Source organism: Carassius carassius, chromosome 10 (genome assembly GCF_963082965.1).
Source record: "Carassius carassius chromosome 10, fCarCar2.1, whole genome shotgun sequence".
NCBI lineage: Eukaryota > Metazoa > Chordata > Actinopteri > Cypriniformes > Cyprinidae > Carassius > Carassius carassius.
This window is the reverse complement of record NC_081764.1, coordinates 15,629,636-15,654,635: the sequence shown is the minus strand read 5'-3', so window position 1 is coordinate 15,654,635 and position 25,000 is coordinate 15,629,636. Positions and strand designations below refer to the sequence as shown.

At 36.3% G+C, this 25,000-nt stretch overlaps 1 protein-coding gene across 14 annotated transcripts in view; it reads left to right on the top strand.

Moving 5' to 3' along the window:
• Nucleotides 1-25,000, top strand: part of LOC132151860 (disks large homolog 1-like) — a 116,449-nt gene that overhangs the window by 47,267 nt on the left and 44,182 nt on the right. For 8 of the 14 annotated variants that reach the window (XM_059560334.1, XM_059560333.1, XM_059560331.1 and 5 more), the window contains one exon: nt 223-390. In XM_059560334.1, coding sequence (XP_059416317.1) covers nt 223-390 — 168 coding nt within the window. Of the gene's footprint in view, nt 1-222; nt 391-5,794; nt 5,903-17,378; nt 17,912-25,000 lie in introns of those variants that run through there. The other 6 variants (XM_059560328.1, XM_059560327.1, XM_059560329.1 and 3 more) reach the window with 3 other exon arrangements.

Below are 25,000 nucleotides of genomic sequence, written 5' to 3'. Positions count from 1 at the left end.
TTATTTATTTTTATTTTTTTGCAGTGTCATCATTAAAACATAATCCTATATTCAGCATTTCCTTGTCTACCTGTGGTATGAAGAGCTTTCTCTCTCACTGGTCGTACGACATCAAATTGTGTATCAAACATTTCGTGTTTGGGCCAGAGTAGCTATAAGCAATGCGTTTAATATAGCATTGTATTAAAACTGCACGCATTCTCTCTCTCTCTTTCTTCTCAGAAATACAGATATCAGGATGAGGATACCACATCGCCTCCAGAACACAACTCTCCACACCTAGCAGTGGATGTGCGTCCTCCTGAGCTGGTGCAGGTGTCGGAGAAGAACATCTCCCAGATTGAGAATGTACACGGCTATGTTTCCCATTCACACATCTCTCCTATGAAGGTAAAATCTCCCAATAGTCCTCTGGCTCCATGACAGATTTCTGTGCTGCATGGCATCTATTCTGTGTCTCAGTGCACTCTGTAAACATGCTTAAATGTTGTGTGTGTGATAGAATCTCCATCAGTGTCATGTTTACACATGCACAAACATAAACACAAAATCAATTACATTCATGTACACTAAATGAAGACTCCGATTCAATTTAGTAAATTAATCATCCGCTGAAGTCTGTTTATTTCAGATGAGAGTGCTGACGGATGTTTTCCGTGCAGAGCTCACAAACACGATCTATAATTAAATTTGTTGTAGATTATTTTCATTATCGATTAGTGATTTTAGCAATAAAATCAGGTCTGTTGGTGACACTTTAGTACGAAAAAGCAGATGCATTTATTGAAACGTATAGAACATTGTATCTTGGATGAATATTTCAGTTCAGTGTTTTGAGGGATGTGAAGTAGTTTCTGCCACTGAAATGTGAGAAGTTTTTTTCTAGCCTTATCTTTGTTAGCTGGTTTCAAATGGTTTATGGGAACGCTGGCAACCACCTTAGAAATAAAAAGAAAAAAAAATATTTATTTGGCTGGGTTAGTCTGCTTTTTTTCAGCCAGGTAGATCGAGTAACTTTCACCTGTAGGGCTGTTTGGAGGCTTTGAGATCATAACAAAGTAATTTAATCTAGCTGCTTTGTTGTATAAAGTTCAACACAGAGTAGTGTGTAATATATCATGTCCACTGCTGAGAAAACAGGTCAGTAGCAAGCAACCCTTGAAAAATAAAAGCTCTGTTCCAAATGCTAGTGCCTCGCTGTCTACTTCCTACAAAATGAACCTCACAAGGCATTGGTTTGAACATTTCTACTTGTACGCTTCAAACTTTCTACTTAGGCATAATGGATAAATAGTGCTCATGAAGTGCACGTGAGAATAGACTTCCAGCTGATTCAAAGTAAAGTATGTGTTAGCACATGTTGCTAATGACACAGTACTCTAAGCAAAAAGCTAGCTCACACAAATGGAAGATTTGAATTATATGTAACTACTATGTATTCATATAAAGGCCTAAGATGTGACTGATAGTTCATCGCAGAAGCTTAATGAGACGATAGCAAGGGCAAGAAAGATTTAGCAATATTATTTATTCAAAACTGGATTTCTACACAGTTAGCTTTGTTGATCTGGTCATCATTAATGCATTATAGCCAGTCCACAGAGACTGTTCTGCTGTACAGTGACTCAGTTTTCTGTGGCAGTCGGATAAACTCTTAAAATATGGATGCGCAGTGAAACATTTGTCAGAAAAAAGATTATGTACATAGCCTGATTATGTTTTAAGTACCTTATGTTGGCAGTCCCGCTAATTGTTTCAGCTGCGAATGATTCTGTTTACTGGTCAAATGAGATATTTGTCAGGGTCAGGTTATGTTTAGGTTTTATTTTTTATTTTTAGAAATCTGTTATGATTAGGCCTACACAGAAATAATCTGCACATTGTTTCTTATTTTCTCTATTGCTTACAGAATTTTGCAGAATGAATTTAAGTATGGTAAATTAAACTGTTAAACTGCTCTGGGAAAACTACAGTCATATTGGTAAGGATTTAAATAATATCACATAACATTACAGTGACCTAACCAGATGTGATGCAATAAAGCAATTCACAACAAAACTCTCCATAACCTTTTTTTTTTTTGGCCAGCAATGATATTTTGTTGATCATTTTGTTTCTATATCTGTGGCAATTTTCAAAACATTTTGAAATTTCATTTGGTCTTTAACTGTTGATAGGAACCTATATATATATGTTCCCTCCTGGTGGAATGACCTCCCCAACTCAATCCGAGCAGCTGAGTCCTTTGCCATCTTCAAGAATCGGCTGAAAACACATCTCTTCCATCTTTATTTGACCCTCTAACTTTAACACTCACTATTCTAATTCTATTCTTAAAAAAAATCTAACTAGCTTTCTAATCTTTTTGTATTGTATTTTCTTTTCATTTATTATGCAATTGTATGTGTGTGTGTGTGTGTGTGTATGTGCAAAGACCATTAACACTAGCTTGCTCTATTCTTTTTTTAATCTATCTGTTTTCTTTTTATTTATTATATTATTTAAAATCCCATGCTACGTGTACTGTGTTAAGCTAACTGAGACTTGTTATAGCACTTATATTTCATTGCTCTTTTTGTGGTTTTTGATTGCTTCCACTGTCCTCATTTGTAAGTCGCTTTAGATAAAAGCGTCTGCTAAATGATAAATGTTAATGTAAATATATATATATATATATATATATACATATATATACATATACATATACATATATATATATATATATATATATATATATATATATATATATATATATATATATACATATACACATATAAACATATATACATACATACACACACACACACACACACATTATTTATGAGTTTAGTTATTATTTTGCCACAACGCTGGACCATTTAAAATAAACTCATGAAGGCTTATATAAATAGTGAAAAGAAAATAGAAATGGGTAGCTAGAAGAATTAAAACACCCATTTATAAATAAAAAAATGATCAATTTTAACTTAAAATGGACATGTTATTTGTCACCCACATTACAGATCAAGTATCTGTAGGTGGCCTGTCAGTGAATGATGTTGTGCAGTTATATCCAGTGTAAAGTGACAAATTGCTTCGTTGTCACTTGTCTCATCAGGTCTGGTTAGGACACTGTGTTATGAATGACAAGCACTGAAATTTGTTTTAATGGAGCTTTCTGTGCATTTCCTAGAGTGCAGACCTATTAATGACATAGTGTTTTCACTCGCTGACATCTTGACCAACCCTACCACCAAACTACTGTTATTCTTCATTGTTTTTAAACGCCTGGTGAATGTGGCAGTTTTAAAACCCATAATTCTTAGCACACTGTGAGTAGTGCTGATGCTTGAGATACTGTGCTGGGCTCAGATCAGTGGAGCTCCCCGCATGCCGACAGAGCAGCGCTTGACAAGTCCTGCCTGTCACCTCCTATCAGCCTCAGCTGCGCAGAGCACGAGCTAGTGCTCTCTGTCCCTGCACACACACAAAAACACACTCGCTCTGTCATCACTATGAGCCTGCATTCCTGCTAAATCAGTCCATGTGCTCTAGGCTGATGGTGCTTTCTGGCTGCTGGCCCAGCTGACGCTCTCTCCCTCACAATCTGAGCTCTGAGAACGCATGCATCGCGCTACAAACACGCATCTTTGCAATTAGTTGTATTCTCTTTTTCAAAATGAATCATGTTGCCAAAACAGACTTGGATAGTTCGATGACAGTTCTGATTGTGATTTACGATTTAAAACAATTTCCTTTAAATCAGATTGGCGATGTGAAGATCAGTAGACTTGCGCCACCTTGTGACCGTTGTTTGTATTGAAAGGCTCATTAGCAGTTTAAGATAAATATAATTTTTCAGTGTTAATATACTATCCTGGCTTAGCTAAATATGCTCAGCCAGATGTATATGGAGCAAGGTTTATTTATTTATTTTTATAAAACGATTAGTACCAGTGCTCGATTCTATTTGGTCAGCAGCTGTGTTTTATTTCACGATACATTGACCGCTTCACCCAACGGTTCTGTGTATCACTGGGCAACACCCTAAGCAACATAATCAATAACATAGCATCAAAATGGTTTCATTTATTATGTATTTTCGGCAGAAGAGTTTGTGAAATTATTTAAAGCAGTGTCACATTTTAGCTGTGCTGTTGTCTCTGTAGGACCTTTAAATGTAAGTTGTGTAAAATTTCTGGCTTTAATGCAGGATATTAAATAATTTTGTCACTGTTGATCAAATTTCCCATGTATCAGATCTCGCTTTACGCACTCTCTGCCTTGATGATGATGATGATGTGAATGCATGGTTTCATGACACATGAACCACGTGCCCCTGGTCAGGTTTCTATTTCCAGAGCGCTCTACTGGCAGTCAAGACACAGGGATGCTCCTATCCAGGGTAACAGATTGTTTAACCTTTCTCTTCAGTTGCACACAGCCCGAGTTCGGCTCCTAAAGCAAATGCAGTATGTTTAACACATATTGATTAAAGTCATAGATGTTTGAGATTTTTGCCCGTCTATGAGATGTTTGGCTGGTACTGTCGTCACAGATGGAGGTGACATCTTGTGGCTCCCCATGTCCCACAGTTGTAGTGTCCTGTAACTGGCCTGCGTACTTGTAAATGCCTATAATGATATCTGTGCTGAAGCACAGCAGAGCTCTGCTGTGATATTTTTATCATGAATAGTGTGTTCGTCACTTCGCAAGTAGGAGAAGTGGGTCACAGTATATTACATAATTTGGAAACACTGAGTGATAAATAGTGATTATTTTAATAGTTTTTTGTCATTTTATGGAACTATCCTGAATTTTGTAGTTTTCATAGGCAAATTTCAGCAAATTCAATATACACCACTATTCAATAGTTTGTAAGATTTTGTAATGTTTTTGAAGAAGTGTCTTATGCTCACCAAGGCTGCATTTATTTGATCAAAAAAAGAAAAAAAGTAGTGTTGTGAAACATTACAACAATTGAATTAGAAAACATTTTTTTTTATACATTTTAAAATGTTATTTATTCCAAGGATGGCAAGCTGAATTTTCAGCAGCCATTATTAGTGTCACATGATCAAAGTTATGATCATGATCCAGTTATGTTTCCACTTGAGCTTTTTTACGTGGGTTTCAGTTCTGTAGAAACTTTGTGGAACTTTCTGTGGAGTTGAGTGGGTGCAATTCTATGTGGATCTGCCTATGAGAAATTATGCGGATTAATCCAAATACATACAGGATTTACATCATTTTACATCAAATTAGATGTTGACATTAGATTCCAGTTATTCTCATTGATTCAAATCAATCATTTACTGTAGAGAACACCTATTTCATGCTTTACCATCTCGTATGACACACAGCCGACATGTCTAAGCATTCTCAGAATGACTCCATGCTATGGAAATGACATCAATTTCCTGCTGTCTTCTGCCACACAACTTCAAGTGAGTGTCTGCAGCTCATCATGATGATCCATGGTTTTAGAAGAGTGCTTTGTATGTGTGCTGAATCATGAACGATCATCATTATGGGTGATTAGGGTTCAGTCATTAGACTGAACTCACCTCACACCGTCCAGTATTCTATTCCTCACTCGTTTTTTGCATTTGCCAGCTGTTTGTTGCTAAGTGAAGTTGTTGTGTTATGTCAGTAGCTGCATGGGTTTCAATGTAGGGTACCACACTTTCCCATACTTCACTCTCATGTTAAAGCTGCTTGTGGGCACATTGTTTCATATATTTGTGTGTGTGTGTTTTTATCGGAGTGTGTTTGCTCCTCCTATTTATCACCTGAGCTGCGTGCCCCTCTTCAGGTAGAGTCTCTGGAGTGTGTTTTTGACGGGCAGTCTACGTTAGGAGGTGAGGAGGTCCCAGCCCCTGCCTTTGCCACACTATACTCGCAAAGTGACACATCGATGCAGGTAACCCAGCATGATTAATTTTTTTTATATGTGTGTTTGATTCACCAACCACTGCTCTCTATGCCAAAATGATATAACAGATGGCACAAGCTTATAATTTAGAGAAAACTGTGTTGTAGTTTGCTATGTAAGCACTAGGTGGCAGAGATGCTACAGTGTTAGATGGCGTGTATGTAGATAAGCTGTAGTTTGTTCATATTTTTATACAGTAAGTTTGAAGACACAAATTTCCCTATTTAATTTCTTAATTTTCTGTATTATTTGAAAGAAAGAGTGTCTATTAGAATTTTTAACCAAAATGTAATAATGTGTTCTACCTCTGAAACAAGTTGTGTTAACCAATAGCTGAATAGCTATGAAAGAGATAGTAGAAATACAAATTCTGTCATCATTTACTCAACCTCAAGTTTTCCCAAACCTGTATGAGTTTCTTTCTTCTTTCTTCTAGTTATTTTTGAAGATATTTCAAAAAATGTCTTCCTTAGTATGAAAAAATAAGAATATTTGGAAGTCTGTGGCTACCGTCAACTGTTTGATTACCTGCATTAAAAAACAAACAAACAAAAAAAACTTGTTTTGTAAATGATGACAGAATTTGCATTTTTGGGTGAATATCCCTTTAAGGCATTATTATAGATGACTTTAGATTGATCTGACTTTATTCTGTTATGCAACAGGCACCATCTATTCATTAAAAATCCTGTTTATAAATCAATAAATAAATAAATCCCATTACAAAAGTAAGATGTCTTTTGAACGCCATGTCACATTGACTTGAATATTTGGTGCTCAGTTTAAGATTCACTCTGAATTATTTTCTTAAAAATATTAAATTTCTTGAAAACTAATGTGAGTTACTTGTTTTTAGATTTTATTTATACATTTTTGCAAATACATTTTAAGGGATTTAAAAAAGTCCTAAGTAATAATTTTGACACCTTTGGGGCAAACACAAGTACAGGTGCAAACAGTTTTGTAGCTGAATACAGTTTCATTTTTATATTAGTGTGAAATTTTAGTTGCCAAGGTAGACTTTTATGGTATTTGTAAGAAATTACCTTATCTGTTTGTTGGTGGCAAAGGTAATGTTTTCTAATAAACTGGACTTGTGCCAGTTTCTGGGTCAAGGAGGATTAAATAATTCATGCTTAATTTGTTGCAGAGCTACTCTAACAAACCATGCTCACCAGTAGGTCAAAGCATTTTGTCTCTTTAGGGTGAAATGGTCAAACCAGCCTTGTGAGTCCAAACCTGACGTAAAGCTTAGTAGATGTAGTTAACATTTGATTAATGAAATCACGTTCTGTATGCGTGCATGTTCAAGCTAGTTTTTAAATCTTTGTTTTTCTCATAAGCCTGCATGAAGCTGTTCAAGTATACTGTCCGTTTTTTGTTTTTTGTTTTTGTAGAAAGCTTTGCTAGATTTTCTTCTGTGTATATGCATTTGTTGTATTTTCAACAAATGAAGTGTGACTCTGTTAGCGCATTCAGAGAGTTGTTTCCTGTTCAGTGAACAGAATGTCAGACCACCTTTAAAATGGGCATTTGGTCTTTATAAGGTTTGTGGCAACAACAGTTTTCTGGGGGAGGTTGTGAAACAAGATGATGCATCGTCCTTATATTAACAGTCATGCAGACTTTTACACAGACTGATGCAACAAGCCTGTTTATACCTCAGCTACTTAGTTATTTCATATTGGAGTAATGTCATATTGAAATGTGTTTTATGACATTTGTCACAACATTTAGCTAGCACAGAACTGAATTAAGTATATTTTTCCATTTACATTTGGCTGCCACTTTGTAGCCTTTCCATGACTTTATGGATTAGACACATCATTCGGTTTCTGTGGTATTTCTCTACCTAAATATTACTGTTATACTTACCTGAAAAGCAGTTAAAGCACAGTTATTTTAGTTGTATCTTGTAATTGTATTTGTTTTGTGCCATTGCTTGTCATTTATCTGTTCTCATTTCATCACTGACTGTTTAGTTGTCTTTAGTTAAAATAAATTCAATTCAGAGTTTGAAATCAAAGTTCTTTCTAAGGATCTTCCTTGCACTATAAATATTATATATATTTTTTCATATGAATCAATGACATTATAAACTGTAAAATACAGTTATTATTTCTTTTAATTTAATTTAATTAATATAATTTAATTATATTATTTTCTAATTATTATTTCAGATCCTTAGGTCCATATCATAAAAATAATATAGAAATATATATTTACAAACATACACACTTGAATGCCAGTGCTTCCAGAACAAGGAGGGAATACCTTGCGTCACTTAATGTAGGATAATTTAAGACCAGTATAATAGTATTTCTTGAATCACTTAATGTCGACACATGAAACTATACATATAATAATTATTATTTGATTTCCTTAAAAAAAGACACACTGTCCCCAAGTCTTTTGAATGGTACTGCATATTTACTTATGGTGAAATATGTTAGAGTGCTTTTCTACATACCTCTGTGAAAAAAAAATCAGTTTGAAAACAAAAAATGCTAAAACGGGGCTTTTTCAGGAGTAGAATCTTGAATTTTGGTCCCCATTGTATGTATGTTTATGTAATAAACCAATATATTTCCTGAAAATGAACAAGTAAATGAGTCAAATGTAGTTTTTCTGTTTCTTATTTAATTTATTTTTAAAGGATTAGGCCACCCAAAAAGGAATTTTCCTTATCACTTCACTGACCCTATAATTGTTTGCCCAAAGGCTGCATAAAGATTTAGAAAACATTTCTTCTTTTGTGTTCCAAATGAAAAAGTATTACGGCATAAGTGTTTTTTTGGCAAGGCATGAGGTTGAGTTTTTATTTTCATATTCTCTGGTCCTGAGATTTTCCATCTTTGTACTGTGTTCTTGTCGTTAGTGCTTGTCATCAGCAGTGGAGAGTAATGCAGTAATGTGGCTGGAGCTGCAGGGCAGTAAGTGCATTAGTTTTGTCCAGCTGTATAAAGTAATGGGAGCGGGAGGTGGAGGCATCTCTGCCTTGAATTCAAATAAGGTGCTTTTCTGAGTCAGGTACAATCAGTAATTTGTTTTAGCCTGTAGCCTCTGTGGGGACAAGTGGATCTGTGGTGGGGCATTAAGTGTACCATGAGCGTGAAGACTTCAAATCCCATGTGTTACCAAATAAAGTGATGCATAACAACTGTTGACAAGGAGACCAAATGGCTGCCAATAGGCTCAGAAGCCACTTGATTTTTCTTGAGTCATCAAATTATTATTATTTTTTTTCAGCTTTTACTTCTTTCACCAAGGTTCACTTATAATGTTAGCTGCTGAAAACTGAATATGCATCATTGATGTTAAAGTGAGGCTGTTTGGTTAATTTCTTAATGGTTGTGATGTCATCGCTATGAGGATTTTGGAGCAGGCTGTCTTTTGCTGTTTGTTTTTAGTAAATGTTCCATTTGGACTAAAGATTATTTAGAGATTTTATCTCAGAGCTTGTGGATTAGTGCCTCCTCACTTAAAAGGGGACTTTATTTACTGCAATTCAACCAAAAAATGAAAATTGTGTCAGCATTTACTCACCTTATGTTGATCCAAAACTTTATAACATTCTTTATTTTGCTGAATAATTAGTATTAGTGTTTTTGATCAATTTAATGAATCCTTGCTGAATTCCAATAATTATTTCTAAAAAAAAGAAAGAAAAAAGACTGATATTTTATCTTTATATGATGGTCTCATATCAATGGTAACTTAAACAGTTTGACTGAAAACTATATAAACTAAAACTTATACTTTTTCTGCGTTTTTTTTTTTTTTTTTTTTTTTTAGCAGCTCAAAAAAAAAAGTCAGCTCAAGATAGTGACTGGAGAAAGTTTTGGAACTGTGATTGGCAATGTCATTTTCCTCCGTCTTCAGAGTGATTAGTCACATGACATTTACAGCTCTAGTGATTGGCTTGAAAAGTGTGGCCCGGTGAGCAAAGATTGCAATATAAAGTTTGCATATTTCTGCTTCAGCAGAACAACCTGGAATGAATGGAAATACTAACATATAGCTTTCTAGAGTTGTTAATGAGTAACGTTTGACAAGATTTGGCTACCTGAATAATAACTGCACTGAGTTGTGCCAGACATGTTGCTGTCTCTGCTTTGTACAGTGTTGCGTTCCAGTCACCGGTCTGCTCTGAACCGTGTTCTCCCTGCCTGAAAGCCTCCGTTAGTCTAGCTGAGAGCAAAGAGGAGGGGGAGAGAGACCGCTTTACTGAAAAATGAGCCATGTCATTCTTTGGGAATCTAACAGACCACAGTTTAGAGTTCTATTGCACCAGCTGTCTTCTTACGACCAGTATGCGAGTTCATGTGGTCACCAGTGAGGCTTTCTGTGAGGCTCTCTAGCCCCCTTTATCACGATCCTATCCTGTGTGCACTGCATCATGGGATCACCTTGACGCAGCTTCTGGGGGTGGGTGGGGAGTTCGGATCAGAGCTGAGGAGTACTTTGCCGTATCCGGCGGTCTGTCAAACCCTGGCTGCCACGCTGTGCTGGCTTTCACCTCAGGACTCATGTGACATGCTGGCCTCTATTTGGTACGCCAAAAAGATGGGACGACGTCTGATCAGAAGCATTATGAGGACCAAGAGATTGCAGCTGCAGTTGCTGGTGGGTAATCGTTAGTATTATATATGTGAAACAGGGTTGTGAAATGCATGCCCACAGACCATGTTCGCTTCAGACAGAAAGACTTTTTGAGCTGTGCATGTAATTCACAGGACAGACAAGAGGGGGGAAATATTGCCTTTGCAGTAACGTCATCTTTTCTTTTTAAATGCAGAGGTACACATACTTGGTTTTATAAATGTGTATAAGTTTATAGTTTATATTTTTGCCTTTGGTAGAAGCAGCATTTTCTTTTTGTGTTGATTCTGAAGAACACACGGATTACCCAGTTTTTAAGTTACTGCAGCATACGTTTGTTTGTCGTTAAAAAAAAATGAGATGGTGTTAGGGGATCTCTGTTCACTGCTTTTGCATTCTTGTGCAAAAGTATTACGTTTTGTGAGTGTAATTTGTACTTGGTTGCAAAAAATGTTCTGCGTTCGTAAGCAAAACATTTATGTTCTCTCAAAACTGTATTCACTTGCAATTATTCTTTCACGCAAGTATTGTGTTCCCCCAAGAAACTATTGCGTTTGCTCTGAAAACATTTGCGTTCTCATGCAAATTGTTGCATTCTTCTGAGAAACTTTTGCTCACAATATAGTTTTTCCTCCAACGTCGTATTATTTCCATTACAAACGTTTCTCGGGCAAATGTAAAAATGTCTTGGGTGAAGTGAACGTGAATTTTCTCAGTGGAATGCAACAGTTGCAAGATAACGTAAAAGTGTTAAAGTGTTATTTTTATTACTTTCAATTACGTCTAAAGTATTTTTAAAGTATTTTTTTGTTTTGTTTTTCTGATTATTGTACCTTGCAGATATTGTAGGTTGTGTTTTTAAGACTAATTGAACAAACATGACTTTTTATGCTGAGATAGTCATTCCTTACTCTATTAGCAAGATAAAAATTGGTAACACTTTATTCTAGGGTCTCTTAACTAGTTGGTTATTAGCATGCATGTTAATAGAATATTAGCCATTTATTAGTAGTAATTAAGCACATATTAATGCCTTAATCTACATGACCTTATTCCACATCCCTAATCCTACCTAATACCTAAACCTAACAACTACCTTACTAACTATTAATAAGCAGCAAATTAGGAATTTATTGAGGGAAGTGTCATAGTTAATAGTAAATAAGTGTTCCCTATTCTATAGTATTACCATAAAAACTGTAGGTCACAGTTTATTTCAAGTTCTTGCTAATAGCTAACCATCAACTTGGACTTTTGCCTAAATAATTTGCTGTTTATTAATAGTAAGGTAGGTGTTAAATTTAGGTATTGGGTAGGATTAGGGATGTAGAATATGGTAATGCAGAATATGTGTTTTATAAGTACTAATAAACAGCCAATATATTAATAATAGGCATGCTAATAAGTAGCTAGGTTATTGTGAGCATTAGTCCCTATACTAAAATGTTACCAACTTGTATCTGCTGTTCAAAATTCTTAAAGTGTCAGTTTACCAAAATAATCATAAAGTCATAAGTTACAGTTATGCTGTTTTAACCCAATAATATATTTTTTTCTGTAGAATGCGTTTTCTATAGAAAAAAAAAACGACTGTGAAAGTAACTTTAAAAGTTGTTCATATGACTTGTGTGCCCATCTGTCCTAAACATATCTGTTCCTAACTATGTATTGTACAGCTTCAGAAGACTTGGAATAGCATGAGTTGTAACCATCTCTAAAATACTTTTATTACACGTGTGTGTGTGTGTGTGTGTTTTGTATATATTTGTTTATTTATTGGAGGTTAGCAATATTTGAGAGCTAGTGTGACATTCTTCCTGCTATATCTTTTTGTGTTTCGCAGAAGAAAGAAAATAATATGGGGTGAGTAAATGAAAAGAGAGTTTTCATCATTTACAAATCAGCTTGTAAATTTAGTCATTCCAATATTGATTAAAAATAAATGTGAAAGTAATAATAATAAAAAATAGTCATATTATTAAAAAACTCATAAGGAATATTTTTTGTCAGAAGCAGTATGAATAAAAGATTAACTAAATGTTTTCTTGTTTTTTTCCCCTTTCCCCATGTGTCTTTCTTATCATTAGGTATGCTGCACTTTAAAAGTCTCTCAGTGATTCTGCATTTTTATATCTTTTATGTAAATGTGTATCTGTAAGCATGAAAGGAAAATTTACTGCAAAGATGATAGTAGAACAATCATGCAGTCCCTGTCGACAGAAGACATGCACGTTCACATGTAAAGTATCACAACATGCCTTTTTTTGTCACCCCGAAGTGCTTGACACTCTGAAATAACTGCTCATCTCTTTGTGTGTTTGCTGCTGAAATGAATTTGGCCTTGAGACAGAGAGCCTGAAGAAGAGGCAGGAGACGCTCTGAAGGCTTTTGTCCTTGCATTGTGCTATCGATTGATTGCCCATAATGCTGGTAGTTGAAAAAAAAAAAAAAAAGGGAACGGCTCGGAGACTGTGAGGTGGTAATCAAAAGAGACAGCTGCTTATTAGAATGGAGAGGCCCTTTAAAATGAGTCAAAGAATTTCAACAAACGTGTGTGTTTGTGAGAGAACATTTTTGTATTTGTGAAAGTGTGTAATCGTAGAAAACAGGTTCTGTAAGAATCCTTCCCAAGGTATTTAACATTAGATCAATTTAATAACTATATATATCAGACCACATTATTATCAAGAGTACAGAGCTTTAACAGATGTTTCTATAATTAAAGTAGTTGCATATAAATGTAATTTAATTTGGATATCACTTTAAGTTATGCAGTTTGTTTGAATGCAATATACAGTGAGATCCAAAAGTAGCCAATAAATATCTGAAAATCAAAATGTAATTTTATACCTTCGAATAAATAAATTAAAAAAAAAAATTATTAAATATTTAATACGAATAAATGTTATGACAAAAAGGGCATGATCATCAGGTTTAACTTTTCTGTGAGTTCAAGTGCTGCTGTCATTTAAAGCAAAAAAGAGAAACATTACAAATACTAATCAATACTGATATTCAACAATCATTTTTCATTTCAGCTCTTGTAGTTGTTATGCTGATAATAAAGTCTGAATCAATTTGGGGTTAGAAAATAAATACGAAACAGAAGCATTTTTACTTCTAGTCTCCAATGGTCCCCAGTGCTGTACCCCTGCCTCACCAGTGTCATATAAATTGATTTTAATTAATGGTGTTCACTAAGGCATAATTGTTTGATAATAGGAACAAATTAATATTAATGTTTATTCATTAATATTCTAAGCAGTTGAATTGCTTTTGGCAGGTGGACAATTAAATGTACATTATCTGGTGTCCAGAATAGCACATAGATTTGGGTGTGAGCTTTATTGATGTGAGCTTTCAAGCAATATAGCAACCACAAGCATCTTAGTAACTGGCAACATCCCAGGATGCTCTGATATTGCAGTGTTTACACAGACAAGCAGCACATACATCTCACCATTATTAATAACAATAATCTAAATTACACATGATCAAAAGAAGCCAATAGTGATAACAAAATAGCGGTTGTCATCAGTAATGTGCCTGTGACACATAGATGTTTATGCATTTGCAATGGTTTCCTTTTTTCCTATTCTCTATTCTTATGTGGCATACAGTCTGCAGAACCCACATTAAATGATTATGCCTCTATCTTACATGTCATAGGCTGAACTGTACATGTTGTGTTGAAACATTGACGTTCTGCTGTGGCAGTCACAGAAGTCCAGTAACAGTCCCGTGTCTATCAATGTGACAAAGAGCTTTGCTTTTCTTTCAAATATGTTTTGCAGTTCTACAGTGCTTCATCAGCAGTGCAACAATGCCTAGAGCAGTTTTGCTTCAGGACAAAGAATTTACATCAGATGATTCAATCTAGTACTAAAATAGTTTAACATAAATTTTTTTTAAAGTACTAAGGAAAGATAACGCATTGAATAAATGATTTTTATCATTTTAATATTAATATTTTTTTTTGTATAATAGTAATTTAATAAATTTGCTAAAACAATGTAACATTACATACACTGATTGTGGATGTACAGTACTGTGCAATTAAATTTTTTATTAGATTATTACAATGAATGGCAAAAGGATTGTCTGGAAACAGCAAGACATAGAAATAACTGGCATGTTTTGTTGGTATAAATACTAATGGCCTACGAATTTTGTACAGTACTGTATCTCTCAACTTTTTATTCTCTTGGTAGCCAATAATTGAATCATACAAAACCATGTTTATTTATTTTTAAATTGGATTTCATGTACCGTATGTTCCGCACTATAAGGCACACTTAAAAGCCTTTAATTTTCTCAAAAAACGACTTTATAATCTGGAGCGCCTTATATATGGATCAAGACGCTCTATCAAAATGTTGACATTCCCTTTAGCAAAGCTCCATCTAGTGGAGGCATAACGCAAACCCAGTCAAACGTTTGACTGCAGTATCTTCTATTCTATGCGCCTTATAATCCGGGGCACCCTATATATGAAAACAGTTCTAAAATAGGCCATTCATTGAAGGTGCGCCTTATAATCCAGTGCGCCCTATATATGAAAACAGTTCTAAAATAGGCTATTCATTGAAGGTGCGCCTTATAATCCAGTGCGCCCTATATATATGAAAACAGTTCTAAAATAGGCTATTCATTGAAGGTGCGCCTTATAATCCAGTGCGCCCTATATATGAAAACAGTTCTAAAATAGGCTATTCATTGAAGTTGCACCTTAAAATCCGGTGTGCCTTATAGTGCGGAAAATACGTCAGTCTTGGTTGAAGTTGTTGTAGTTTTATTAATTCTGAATGAGCGCGTGTCCAAGTTGCAATCTTAATTTGTCTCCTACTACCAAGCTGAATGGATGAATTTGCTCTAAAATAGTAAAATAGACCTTGATCGGATGCATTTTTTAAATTCTCATAGCTATGTACTAGTGTAGTGAATTACAGGTTTAGCTGCATTTTATTATTTCCATTCAGCATTTTTTTTCCCCTTCACTCCGGTGGCCCAATTTTAGGGTGGTGACCCACCAGTTGAGAACTACATGTCTAGAGTGATCCATATTGTAGTAAGGTTTGGATAAACTTTTAAACGTATGTGTGATTATCAAGTCCAGTGGTTGATTTAGGACACTTGATCAGAAAACAGTCTAGTATCATTGTTCTGAATATACAGCACCATAAAGCTCAATGTCTTGTAGAGTCATTTGACACTGTGTGGGTTAAACAGTAGAGTCTTGAGCTGCCATGACGTTGGGGGTCTGGATTTTGGAGGTGTCTGTTAAGTCGGTAAGCCATGGTGAGGGGTCCACAGTAACGCTCATGAAAGATAAATGCGTAGTGTTTTTATTTAATTGCTGATGAATTATTGATACACTTCAACATTTAGAAGGTCAAATTTAAATGAGAATGCTGGAAAGCATGTCCTGAGGCATTGTCTCAAGGCAGTGATTCAAAAAGTTTCAAATAGAGCTGTAAGATTAATATATGTGTGTGTTTGTGTGTGTGTGTGTGTGTGTGTGTGTGTGTATATGTGTGCATTTTTTAAAATATACATTTAAAATTTAATACATTTTAATTTAGTTTGTGCCCCTTTTATCATATATATAGTAAATGTTTCAAAAGAAAATATTTTTATAAAATGCAGTACAGTGTTTTTTACAGCATCTTTAGTGCCATTATTTCCCTTAACCACAGAAGGACGTCATGGTTTTGTTTATTTGTTTGTTTATTTTTCTTTCCTCCTTGAGCTAATTTGAAAATTGACAGTATTACTGAAGACGGTTGCCAGTATCTCCGATCAGATGCTGTGCTGTAATAGGCCCATTGAATGTTGTTCTTTAATTTCTATTAAAGCCCTGTGAATATCAGCTACTAAAGTGGAGGAGAAGGCAGGGCTTGGGCTCTGTGGGGTTGCTTGCTTTATTTGATGTGGAAGCTGTTGCCATGGTTTTGGTCCTGGGGGAATAGAGGCACAAGCTGTGACAATGTCTGTTACCTCATTTGACACCTGTGGCACACCTCGGATAGTTTTCACCAGCACAGAGCCGCGTCAGTAGGTTTGACGGCGGAGCGCTGCTGTGGTGGAAATCTGGAGGAATTCTATTCTTATTAACAAAGACGAGGTTATTTTTGCAAGTGCTTTCTCTCTTCTTTTTTTTTCTGTGAAGGCACAGCTTTTTGTCTCCCCCTCACTGAATCATATGTGTGTGGAAAGAGACTGCAGCGTGTGGAAGCCGATCTGTGTCAGAAGGAGCATCCAGACAGCATGGAATCATCATCTTCTTCTGAATGCGTAGTGCATGCATGCTTCCTGGATTTACCTTTACCTCTGGATCTCATTGGATCTATGCCTCTCTCTCCCGTTCGGAGCCGTGAGTATGTTTGCTAGCACAAAGTTGTATAATCATTAGGTAATTGTATCTTTTCCGACAATGAAGCTTTTAGCCTAAAGTGCAAGGAGGAGGGAAAAATCAATAGCTTTTTCTGAAATAGTTTTTGTGGCTCGGCTGGCTCTAATGATCAGCCAGAAAACTGGAGTCCTCCGAGTGTGGCCATGCCTAAGAAGAAAAGGACTGCAACAACACCAATCGTTTCTTTTTCATCAGGGTACCACCATGAATGCCAGCATCTATATTTAATGCACAGTGGAAGGCTTTCTTTTGCTTTTAAGAAAGTGATGTGATTGATACCTGCTCTTGGACAATCTTGTTGTCCTAGTCCATTTAGAAGAAGAATCCCTGGAGAACTGTGGGCTTTAGACTGCAATACTTGCCAGTTAATTGAACCCATTTCAGGCTCTTAGGTTCTCCCCCATGCACAGAGAGCTCCCTGGTCCTTCATTGATCCTCTCTCAGGTCTCAGCTCGTCTGGAGCTGGAGTCACAGCCCAGAGTAGCGTGTACCGCTTGTGGGAAGCTCGATCACCTCCTCCCTCCTTGCTGCCCACTCCACTTTCAAGCATGAGACTGCTGCACACTTGATCTCCCAGCTGGTGAGGACAGGAAGGTTGTGTCGAATGGATTTTGAGCTTCATGTTTACATTATTCCACTGTCGGATCTGTGAGAGGGTGCTGTAACCTTATCCAGGTGCACCCTCCCTCTTCTGCCACACTTCCACTTTCCGAACTGGCTCGGCGCTTGACAGCTGTTGCGGCTCTGTCCTGGCCCCAAGGGCTGTGATGAACTACATCTTTGGGAACAACACGCTGTACCCGCGAGGCGGTCGGGCCAACACCGCATCCGGACATGCTGCCCCAGGGTCCAAACAGAGGCAGTGGGCCAAGCGGAGCTCCAGTGAAGAACTGCCTTCGTCTTCTTCTCGCTGGCAGCAGCTGCTGGCCTTCTTCACGCGACGTGGTGCCTTCAGCGACTGCATCACGGCAGGAGCGAGCCAGGTAACTCTTGCCACAGCACACCTGCTGCATGGGATGCACATGTACTTGAGCCAAGTTTGGGGAAACCTCGCTGTAAACTAGTTGAACTCTCAAGAATGCATATTTTAGCCATTTAGGGTTTGGTTTTGTTGGGGTTCCTGACTGGAGATTGAGACAACTATGTCTTTCAGCACCTCCTCATTTTTGAAGAGTTAAATGTGCCATTTATTTGCTTAGTTTGTCCATTCACTGTTTGCATAGACAATAACTTGTTGTAACATACAGTATTACCATGAGCAAAAGGGATATTGATGGGAAATGTAGCTTTGGTATGTCTACTAGCTTTTTCTCTAAAATCGAGTGCCAGTATTTTATGCATTCAGTAAAAAGATTTTCATGTCTGGAGTGACGCATCTACTGTACATCGATCAACGCGTCTTAATAATATGACTGGTATTTATTTGCTTAGTGTGTTCTACACTTTGGTGTAACGTTACATTATTAACATTGTTAGGAATGAAAATTGACTCGCCCAGTTGACTGGATACTCACTTTGCTTGTAAGAAAGTGCAGCTAAGAAGCTACTTATGTGGTCTGTGAATTATTTTTGTTTATTGTGATGGAAGCGACAGAGCTATTCAGTGAAGACCTATTTAACTGAGAGTTATAAAACATAATCATACTGGACAGTATCTGCTTCCCATAGGTAGAGAAAACACTCAGTTGGTGAATGATAGTCCTCCTGAATCTAATCATATGAATCGGTTAAGTCAAAGCGGTTCTGCATTTTCTTCCTGGCCATAAGTGACCTGAGAGAGCAGACCAAAAAAAAAAGCAGTCCTTCAGGAAGGCTGGTTCTGATCCTAAGGACAAACGGTTGCTCATTGTGTCAAGGGGGGCTCATGCCCTGGAATGAAAGCGGGACAAATAGAAGCTGCCACAAAGGGCTTTACAGGCAGGTCTTTTATTCTTGCCATTGACCCTGTTACCACACTGTGATAACTTCATCTCTTTTTTATGAATGTTTTTAAAATGCCAAGTAGGCCTGTCGCGATAGTTGATTAATCAATTAATCGCACAATAAAAAAAATAAGCTAGATAATTGAACTTTTTAAAATTTTTATAAAAAAAATGTAACATGTCATGATGTGGGGTTAGTCTGGAGCGCAGCCTGTGGCAAGCCCACGGTAGAAAGTACCCTCTCCGATAGCACAGATATCCCGGGGAATAAAGAGATAACGTCTCGCTAGAGTGACCAGCTTTGGGAAGCGCCTTTCATTTGCTTGTGGATGTTTGCGTCGCAACTGATACAGCATTGTACTTGCACTACTGCTTTATATTAATACCGCGTAGAATATTTAGCAAGTTACTTCGTTGCCCTTTCTGTCGAAATCGGCCTACTTCTCGCTCTCTTCATTTGGCTTGGTCAGCTAAACATGTCTGTAGGCGTGTGGTTGCGTGTGTCAACGCGCCCAGTGAGTTTTCACACACACACACACACACACATACACGCGCGTCGTTTTCTCATTCTTTCCAAAGCGCTCGGGCAGTTGCGCTCCTGAGGCATCTGTTGTTGCTAAGCATCCATCAGCTGCGATCTCTGTTACAACAAGGACATTTCAGTAATGGATTTCCACCACTGAAAAACCCTTGCTGTAACTTTACTACAAGATTTTTTTACGAAGAAAAGTAAAAAACTCTGCAGTATTTGGGTGCACCCCATTTTTCAAAAACCATGGGGAATTTCACCCCGAAGGAAGTTTAAGTTGGCTCTTGTCACATGACCTGTTGTGTTTGCTTTATTCTGAACAGCTGAGATGTTTTTAACTAGATGCGGTGCAAAAACGAGAGCGTCGCACTACATGTGTGCGCATTGCGACTGCTTCGCTTCCATTATGAGCATGCATACCGCATTTGAAATAACGAACTTGAGCGCCCAAAAGACGCGATATGTGAACGGCCCCTTCATTGGTCAAAATGTTTACTTTAGGTTAACGGTTAAATGGTCAATATGAGCATCCCTAACTGGCATATAAACATAATATAACATACAAGATTAATTCATTTTAAGCCACACAAAGTCAACATGTTGGTATTTCTTGCTCTGAATCTGCCATAAAATAAAAGTTTATTGATCTTTGAAAAGCTGTGTGCATTATTATGCCATTATCATTATATTTGTTGAAACTGGTCTTAGAACGACAATATTATCATTTATCGCGATAATTTCTTGGACAATTTATCGTCCAGCAAAATATGTTATCGTGACTAATGCCAAGGGTACCAACATAACACAGTTTGTTCTTTTATTGGGATATAGTAAAAGTAGAGTTTGGAAATATAGGGAACGGTTTAAACTTTCAGCTCACGATTTAGGATTTATGTGTTGGGTAACAGTTAGAAGCCACCCATGAGCAGGACACAGAACTTTAAAGTATGATTTTGTGTAGTTTTAGTTGGGTCATCTGCAGACAATCAAATATTATTATTTCAGTCCAAGTGTAATTAATTCTTGCCTTACTGAGTCTGGCACACTGCAAAGCTTGGATATGAAGTGATATAAGAGCAAAGCAATATACTGTATGCATAGGGAAGACCACGAATTTGTGATGCAACCCAATGCAACTCACTAGATCATTGCTGAGTTGGACAGGCATTATGAACACTGAACACTTATTAGGAGTGTACTATTGCAGTTATCATTGTTTAATCACACTCATGTCTTTCCAAATCCTTCTGTGGTTCTTCTGTGGTCATTTTGAGTAATGTAATGGACACCCGTGCATGCTTGTTGTAGTGAATGGGGAGCTTTCAGACTTTAAAAAGGATGCAAAACATTTGCTATATTCCAATTTCCAAGCCTTCTGAAGCCATATGATAGGATTTTCCATTTGATGTCATGGATCGATTTAATGATAAAGCAAAATACATGCAGATCTGTGGTTTGAATCAAAAATAATTTATTGAGCATGAAAATCATTTTATACTGAAGAAGGAAAATGATTTAACTGGAAAAAATGCAAAGCAGTTGATCGGTTTTTCCGCAAAAAATTTGAGAGACAGGAAGAGCATGGCATCTAAAGACAATAGTAATTCTTACAGGTCATGTGTTTTTATTGCAGTGCTTCCCCTTCTGGGCTGCCTGATTAATTATAATTTAATAAAATATGAAGAGGTTTTGAAGCAGCCAGTGAAAAAGAAAGTGTGATTCAGTAATGCTACTTTCTCTTTTGCCTTTTTGTATCTGGTTTGAGGGTACAATGCCATCCCATAGGCTGAGTCCCCTTTTGCAAATTAATTTATTTAATTAATATTTTTTACTTGATTTAATTATATTATAAACATATGCTAGGTAAAAAATGTTAGCCTGAATGCACTGTAAGTCACTTTGGATAAAAGCATCTGCTTAATGCATAAATTTAATTAAAATTTTGTTTTACATACTAGTTTAAGTTATAAAATGCAAAATGTAAAAAAGTCTCAGTATATTTTGCTTTTACTGTTAGCAGCACTTAAATTACATGACCTTCACAAATTGGTGTAAAACCTGATAATCATGTTATCCTGCATGATTTAAGAATGGCAGTATCATATTTGCCTATTTCATTAACAACCTAGAAATCCTGCTTGGATCGTAATGCTTCTTTGTTAAAAAGTGTCAAATGAAATTACTTTCTAATTAATTGCACGTCTAAATTCTATTTTAAATCCCATATTTGTCTGTATATACACAAACAATTTGTGTTGACGTGGCACATCTGTATAATATGTCCATGTTCTACCTGTTTCTGTTGATCTATTTCTGGTAAAGGCATCGCTGCAATGATGTGCCAGGCTTCTGTCATTCGCCCACCAAGATCTCAAGCACAGCTAAGCCTCCACATTCACTTTCCAGCATACCTTGATGTGTGTGTGGCACAGGTGAAATTAGGAAGGAAATAAATTGATGTAGTTACATTATCATTTATGTAACAAATTAACATTGCCATATTTTTGACATACCCACCTTAATGTGTATCACCAGCCACAAATGCATGCATAGGTCTCATTGTGATGCATCACAATATCATAGTTGTATTCTCATAACTGAACTGTAGGAAATGATATGAATATAAACATATGAATATAAGGACCTAAAGTTTTTCAATGCAATATTGTGAGAAAAAGATTCACAATATAAATATAAAAATCCCAGCATGGGTTGCAAAATGACTTGCTAATTTAAGAGCAGCAGTTTAAGATCGGTGAAGCTGCCGTCTTCCTGAGAGCATGCATAGCCTCACAGGTCTCACTGCAGCTTCAGCTGTTGCCATGGTGTTGCCATAGTGATCGTCAAGCAAGGACATTTTATCATGTGGCAGCACTTGTTTATTTATTTCTCATATGTGTTGAACATAGAGCTTTGTATGACGGTGTCTCTTTCATCAGGGATGATGTGCAGGTGAAACTCTTGCTCTTGGGTAAACAGCAGATGAGGCGGTTGTCGCTTCATCAATCAACATCGTAATAGCCCCCCAGTCACCCTCCCTGACCCTGCCCATTAACCCTATTAGCTAAGCGGAGGCAAAAGAGGGATCCTCCTTCCTGGCGTGATTTATGGCTTCAGCAAGGTCGTAGTAGATTAAAATTTCTTCTTCAGGGAGTCGAGCAATTCTCAGACTGAAGAGATGCAGCGTTCTTGTGCGTGCTGGCCGGGGGAGGTGGAGGAGAGAGATCTGTGGGCTGTGGGTGTGTAGGAGACGTTCTCCACAATGAATCATGGCAACACGAATGAACATTTTGCTTCCCTGTTGAAGACTATGCAGATCCTGTTTTGACATCCTCTGGCTGCAAAATGTACGCATTAGAGGTGGTTTTGCAGAGGGCAAAGTGATTTGAGTGCTCAAATGATAATTTGTCATTAAGCTGGTGCTTTTAATCCAAACAATGTGTTGTAGATCGTTTGCAGTGGCAGCACCTCTTGACCGGATTGGTGTTAAGTGTGCTGTACAACTGTATAATAGCGAATCTGTGGTTACTGGCATTTAAGCGTAGGGCTATTGCCATTCACATAGATTCCAGTGGAAGCTGCTTCGATCATGTAGCTTCTTAAGATACAAGCAACTCATCATGTAAAGTTCAGTAAAGCTACAGTATGTTTTTAAACTATCTAGTGGGGTCCAGCCTTTTAAAGCTGTTTTAAGCTTTAACCATTTAAAACTATCTTAGGGGAATAAATAATTATGATGATTAATTTACTATTCTTATTTTAGTCTTATTTGCTCATTTCTGACTTCCCAGTGTTTTCTATTTAAATTTTGATTTTCAGAACACTTCCTTGACTGCCAGGCAGATTGCCCTGTCCGAAACCCATAACATTGGTTGCTTAACAGCGTTTTTTAGATGATGTTGATGTGCAGAGAATAGTGTCTAAGTTGAGATGCATTTACTGCTCTGTAGTGGTTTTACATCATATTATAAAAACTTTGATCTCAAATGAGAATGTGTCTCAATGGCTTCTTTTGAGTGCCATAAGTTAGAAGCCTGTGGAATCAGTTTAATGTATCCATTTACTATTAAATATTGTACTTTTTGGCCATAAATATGCGAAAGGAGTCAAATCCCTGTTCTTTTGGTTTTCATTGAGCATTCAGTGCCGGCTAGTTTGTGAATGAGTTCATTCAATGCAAAGAGGACAGAAGCAGGACAATGTGATGTCTATCAAGATCCTGTGTCCAGTGAAAGATTGTTCATAGAATCCTGGTGAAAAGCAGCATTTATTGATTAGTCTGTTCGGAGTGAAATGCAAGCTTGTAACATAAGCTGTTGGTTTAAGTCTAACCTTTGACTTGTTGTGTGTTATAGATCAATGCTTTGGTTTTCTACACAGCAATAACAATTTTGATTCCAATTTTGGCAATCTCTACTCATACTAGTGATCGACCGATATATCGACAAGGCCGATATGTATACAAGGCCGATATATCGGCTGATATTTGGCATTTTTCAAATATCGGCATTGGCTCATAGGTTTTTTTGCTTGACCGATGTGTTCGAGGTGGGACTTTTATTTTGAAGGTTGCACCTGACTTTTATTTTGACTGCTTTGGTTTAGCATATGGGGCTGTTACATGATGAAGGAATGACTCAAACTTGACCCGAAAGATGAACTAATCAATTCTCTTTCCGGCTCAAGACTGCATTGACTGACAAAGATGACCTACTACTGGCAGAACAGAACCTATAGAATATTGCACATGCGCGACTGAACGAATCACTCCCCCATGTATGTATGTATGTATGTATGTATATATATACATATACATATACATACTTGTGTATATATATGTATGTGTGTGTATGTATATATATATATATATATATATATATATATATATGTATGTGTGTGTATGTATATATATATATATATATATATATATATATATAATGTATATATGTATGTATATATGTATATATATATGTATATATATATATATATATATATATATATATATATATATATATATATATAATGTATATATGTATATATATATGTATATATATATGTATATATATATATATATATATATATATATATATATATATGTGTATATATATGTGTATGTGTATATATATGTGTATGTGTATATATATGTGTATGTGTATATATATATATGTGTATGTGTATATATATTATTTATTTATACACACACACACACACACACACACATCGGTTATCTCCCCCCCTGCTTTCCAAGATATCGGCATTACCATCGGCTGTCAAATATCAATATCGGTTGTCCACTAGTTTAGACATGCAATTGTGTGCCCTTTTTGATGCACTCTGTGTCCAGTTGTACATGTGAATGTCCGTTAAGGAATCTCTACAGTAATTTTTTTTTATTTTTAACTTTCCCTGTTTTAGTTTAATGCTAGTCATTTGTAGGTTCATTTTCCTGAAAAGTGGAACAACTATTTTTGTACTCTAATTTGTATTAAATATTTAATTGTGCATACTCATTTCCCCCTTTTTCACATTTAGATTATTAAAGTTAATCTTATAACACTTTTTAGCAAAAATCTTTATTATTATTCATTGTTTATACCGCACACTATGATAGTGTGATGCCT